This window comes from Trachymyrmex septentrionalis, unplaced genomic scaffold, assembly GCF_001594115.1.
Source record: "Trachymyrmex septentrionalis isolate Tsep2-gDNA-1 unplaced genomic scaffold, Tsep1.0 scaffold9, whole genome shotgun sequence".
Classification (NCBI taxonomy): Eukaryota; Metazoa; Arthropoda; class Insecta; order Hymenoptera; family Formicidae; genus Trachymyrmex; species Trachymyrmex septentrionalis.
This window is the reverse complement of record NW_017306091.1, coordinates 3,870,707-3,875,712: the sequence shown is the minus strand read 5'-3', so window position 1 is coordinate 3,875,712 and position 5,006 is coordinate 3,870,707. Positions and strand designations below refer to the sequence as shown.

The following is a 5,006-nucleotide window of genomic DNA, read 5'->3' as shown; positions in this document are numbered from 1 at the left end:
TGGGAGTCCTTTGCCGTCAACCACATCGGATCCTGTCAACCAGTCTCAATCGTCTCCAAGGGTGACATCCTCGGCGATCGAGGTCGAAGACATTTATCGCACGTCGAAGTCAACCAGGCCGACTTTTCGAATCGCTAAGGCTATTGGTCTTTATCCACAGACGAATACAGCCGTAGTGCCTGACAGGCAGCAATCCGTCACTACTGTCGCCTCGTTGCTATTAGAACGTGGAGGTACTGCTTCTGGAACGAGCGTTCACGAGACAGTCGAGCTAAGTTTTCGCAGTAATATCTCTAACGTCGAGCCGCTTGGCACGACGATACCGCAGCTCGTCGCGGAGAACGTCGAGAGAACCAGGAACTCGACGAAGAAGGAGAACAGCAAGATCACGTGGATCCTGACAACTAACAAATCGTCAGGTAGACCGAAGTACGATCAGGAGGAGAGAAATCAATCTAGCGTCGCCAGGAACGTTAGCTTCGAGGAAGTCGAAGATCTCACCGTGCTACCTCTTCAAGAAGAAATGTCGAAGGTTGACTTGACGTTAAACAGGACAAGGTCTTCCATCGTAACGTCCTTGTCCTCGACCGGAGCTGCTAGTAGTGCTGCAATCAGGACGTTTAATCAATCCGAGGACGAGGTTGAGATCGACGAAGAGGTGGCTCAGACGCAGCATTTCGCTACAGCGGCGTCTATCCTTGGAGGTAAACTTCAGAGAGAAATGTGTTACAGTGAATAAAAATGAGAATGATCTCGACAATTAATGACCATAATGTTATCTCGCGCAAGATAGAGAAGAGAATCGCATTATATTTTAATTAAATTGTTTTCACAACGCCGACATTGACCTCCTTTTTCATATACGCTTACTAATTGTATTTTGGTCTTTGATTAAATTTAACATTTTAGTAAACAATAGAAGTAGAATAGATGTAAAAAGTTTCAGAATTAGCTTGGTTTAGATTTAGCGATAAGAGAAAGAGAGTTGAGTACTTTAAACTCTTTATAATGATCGCATGAAACAAATGTGCAGTTGGCGAGTCCACTCGTCTGAGCAGAGCGAGGAACACTTTCATCACGCAGCACTTCCAGAGGGATCAAGTGCAAGAAGACAATCAGCCTTCCGATTATAACGACACTGGTAATAACAGTGAAAGCACTGAGCAAGGTTCGACGACATCCGCTGCGGGTATAGCTGCTATTACAGGTAGCTGTTTAGCGACTGTGGCCCTGCTCAGCACAATGGGTAGTCTCGGATTCATTATATACAGGTAATGTGTCGTGAAGTCGTAATGTGTATTAATTACATTCTGCGTTCACTAAAGCATTTGTTCATTAATTCCTTTTTTCAGGCGCAAGTACTTGAACCCTCCGCAGACATTAAACAGTGATAAATGCAGCAATCCCGATAGCTCCGGTTATATCGATGATTCTACTATTCGCGTTAGTATTACATTCATAAATATTTAATGTGTATTAGGATTTATTAAATTAACCATTCAAATAAATCTCTATAATACATTTATGTTTATTAAAGAATACTTTTATTTTATTTATATATTTTATTTATATTTTTAATGTATTAACATTTTTCTTACTAAATATCAATTAAAAGATAGAAATGATAATAAAATTCTGATTTTGTTAAAAATGTTATATAAAAGAAGTATTTATTTTACTTGCAGGATAACTCGGAGGAAATGTACAGTTTGGATAATGACTCGTTCCTAAATTCGCTAGAGGCAATGACAATACAGAATTATTGGACTGACAGTGTAAAGCATACGAAGCTATGACAAAAGAAGATAACCCATCCCGGAAAGAGAATCGAGACATTTAGCATTTCCGACGGTGAAGCACATGAGCAAGTTTCTCTGCTTGAGCAATAGTACTTACACGTCCGAGATACCGTATTCTAATTATCGTGCAGCAAGTTTTGTTGCCCGATGTATATCTGGAGGCAGTGAGAACATGCAGCGTTTGAGAGTCATTAATCAGTTTTGATGGGCTGCATCGAATGTTAGTTACCTTGGACGTTATTACTCTGTACGACGTAAAAAAATTATAGATCAAAATTGCGAATTGGCACGTATCTGTCATTTCGCGACGTGTTGATTTATGTCACTTCTATCGTTCCTATATTTTTCTACGACGCATGCGACCGGTAAAGTCGCGCTTAGGCGGGAAGTGGCGGAATTATCCTTAAATATATATATTTCCATTAATGATATATAGTGCAATAAAAATGAAAATTGATGTACTTTATTATTAAATTAATATAATAACATTATTCTAGAAAAGTAAGAGTACAAATAAGGCTATATTAGTTCATAGCTAGAGCATTTGCTAAACTAAAAGAAAAATTAATTTAATTAAAGGATATTGAAGTAATATCCCTAGTATTTATAGTACAATGCTTCCAATATTGCGAATTGGAACTCGTATGTACAATATTGTACTTACTAATGGTTTTTAATCTTGGATTTGAATGCCGGTGTCTTCTACAGTTTCACTTTAAAATTACATTACAATTGTGGTGATTAGCTTTGGCCATATTGACAGTCGCTTAATCAGATAGCTTAAATATTTTCGAAGATCGGATTTACGGAAGATCGGACCAAATCGTACGTAGATCTAGCTTTACGCCTTTACGACATATCCAGCAAAAATATTGATTCATGTTTTCCAATACGAGAAATCTAGCTTGTACCTATGTACATACATACCATTGTAACGTTTTATGTATAGATGTGCAAATATTGCAAATCTGCCGTCGCGTCAAGTGAGGCGTGATTAATTTTAAGTAGCGTTAGCGTTTACCTAAATATATTTCTATACATTCGAAATGGGGGGGAAAAAAGACAGAATCCATTGTGATAGATCGTAGCGTTTAATATGTGTAAAATTATCTTTGGCTCGTTTATGGTAACGGTTGTGAATAAACACGTTCATGTATTATACACATTCCCGCCGTCCCTTCCTTTATTCGTAATCTTTATTTTTAATGTGATCCAATTGTTCCGACTTGAATTGACAATTGGACAGATGCCCAAATTTTTATGCCAAATTTTTATGACTTTTAGATTTATAACGGTTATTTTACAATAGAGCGTGTAATATAAAAAAAAATATATATATATTTTTTTATATTACATATATACACATATGCATAATTTGTTCCAAAAATTTATTTAAATAAAAGCACTAAACCTAATAAATTAAAGGTTCTGGATTTGTAATTGTAAATGTCTTTGATCTAATCGTTGTCGTTATAAAATATTTTAATAACAGTTATCACAAAAATGTATTTAAAAAAAATAGAGATAAAAATTGAAGAATAGTTTATATCATATAAATGATTTATTTCGTTAGTACGTACATTTGCGCCAGCACAAAAAAAAAATCGTATTTTATAAAATGAAAGTAATGCAGAGTTTCTTTTCCGAGACTAGACACATGCGTCGTAGGATCCCATTACCAGTCCGTCCTTGTCCTCTTTTATGATTGATTTTAATTTTCTGTTGTTTACTATACGACTTGCACTCTCCATGCTGGAAAGGCAGGACGCGACAGTGGCATTGGAATCCTACAGTCAACATTTTCCCGACTAACGCGGTGCTCCTTCGATTTCTAGGAAACGTTCGACCGAATTTCTTCAGTAGCAATATTATTCCGCTGTAAAAATCAATTCTGACCTCCAATCTCGCAATAAAAACAGCGCTCGAATTTGTATATCTTTTGTTATCAAATGCTCGTCGAAGCTGCTTTTTATAATAATAATCAGAATATTATTAACGCTGTACAATAATAATAAAATTTTATTATGAATCTTTTGGTCAACTGGAGTTTTAGCTGCTCCAAAAATTCGGTCTACGTTTCTTATTACTGTATCGAGAGCCTTGTCCCGAATTATGTTTTATCATATTCACAGGGCAGTGTTAGAAATATCTGAGTTACACTAATACGTAAAAGGCAGGCACTAAGTGACTCCGCAAGCTTCGGAGCTTGCTTGTGAGCAAAGAAATCGAAACTTGATGTACACTGCGTTTTCTTTCTCCGACGTTCGACCGAAAAGTTCCCTCGGCACGGTGATACTGGCGGATTTAAAGATAAAGCGATGCAACGCAACATTCTACTTAGTTTCTTTTCGCGAGCTCGTTCGTGCCTTAAATCGGAGTAAAGCTGTAAATGCAACGAAACATGCTTAGTATTTAAAAAGGGAAAGAAAAGATATACTTCGAGATTCGAAATGATTATAAATCTGTAAATTATACGCGTGTATCATAAATCGCAATCGATGCTGCCTCTGTTATCACATTTGAGATTTACATCAGCTTTATCGCTGTCATCAACGTGATTTCCATTCATCCACTTTGATGAAACAATTGCGATATGCAACCTAGCAAACGAATATATAACTACTATATAATATAGATGTAAAGCATGTATATTTACGTATATATTATATACCAGCTCTATATTTGCGTTTGCTGAGAATTTACTCACTCTCTGCCATATATGCCTCAATATCTTAGAATGAAAAGAAGTCTTATACCATATATATATATATAAATATAAAGGACCGCTTGAAAGTATGAAACTTGTCGAAGTGAAGATGTTGTACTTGTGGTTTGTTAAGTACATACTAAAAATAGATGATAATAACGTAACGCCAATCACGACTCTTGTACGGTTTCACAAATTTTCTCTCGCGTTTTACATTTCGTTACAATTTACGTTGCAATTCACGAGCTGGTGACACGAGTGCGTTTCATTCTCGCGCAAAGTTTACAGGAAAAAGAGTTTGCTTGTAGTATATATCATCTTCGAAAAATACAGAGATCATTTGTCGCGATGACAACGTAAGTGGATGACGCTTTCACCAACCAGCGATATAAATATATATCCCATTGCTCTTAAACACTCGGAAATTTCACGAGGAAACTTAAGGTCTCCCTTTACCTTTTGCAAACGCATCTTGCGAAAGAGTCGTACGCGAGCGCGAT

The 5,006-nt window shown here is 36.7% G+C and overlaps 2 protein-coding genes across 8 annotated transcripts in view; one reads left to right on the top strand and one right to left on the bottom strand.

The window, feature by feature from the left end:
* Positions 1–3,108, top strand: part of LOC108755928 — a 23,172-nt gene extending 20,064 nt beyond the window's left edge. For both annotated transcript variants that reach the window (XM_018499365.1, XM_018499366.1), the window contains exon 6: positions 1,686–3,108. In XM_018499365.1, coding sequence (XP_018354867.1) covers positions 1,686–1,796 — 111 coding nt within the window. In that variant the 3' untranslated portion in view covers positions 1,797–3,108. The remainder of the gene's footprint in view (positions 1–1,685) is intronic.
* A 217-nt stretch (positions 3,109–3,325) lies between these two features.
* Positions 3,326–5,006, bottom strand: part of LOC108755834 (tubulin-specific chaperone cofactor E-like protein) — a 19,545-nt gene continuing 17,864 nt past the window's right edge. For 5 of the 6 annotated variants that reach the window (XM_018499138.1, XM_018499141.1, XM_018499140.1 and 2 more), the window contains one exon: positions 3,327–4,962. The gene's annotated coding sequence lies outside the window, so the exon portion shown is untranslated. Of the gene's footprint in view, positions 4,963–5,006 lie in introns of all 6 variants that reach the window. The other variant, XM_018499143.1, reaches the window with a different exon arrangement.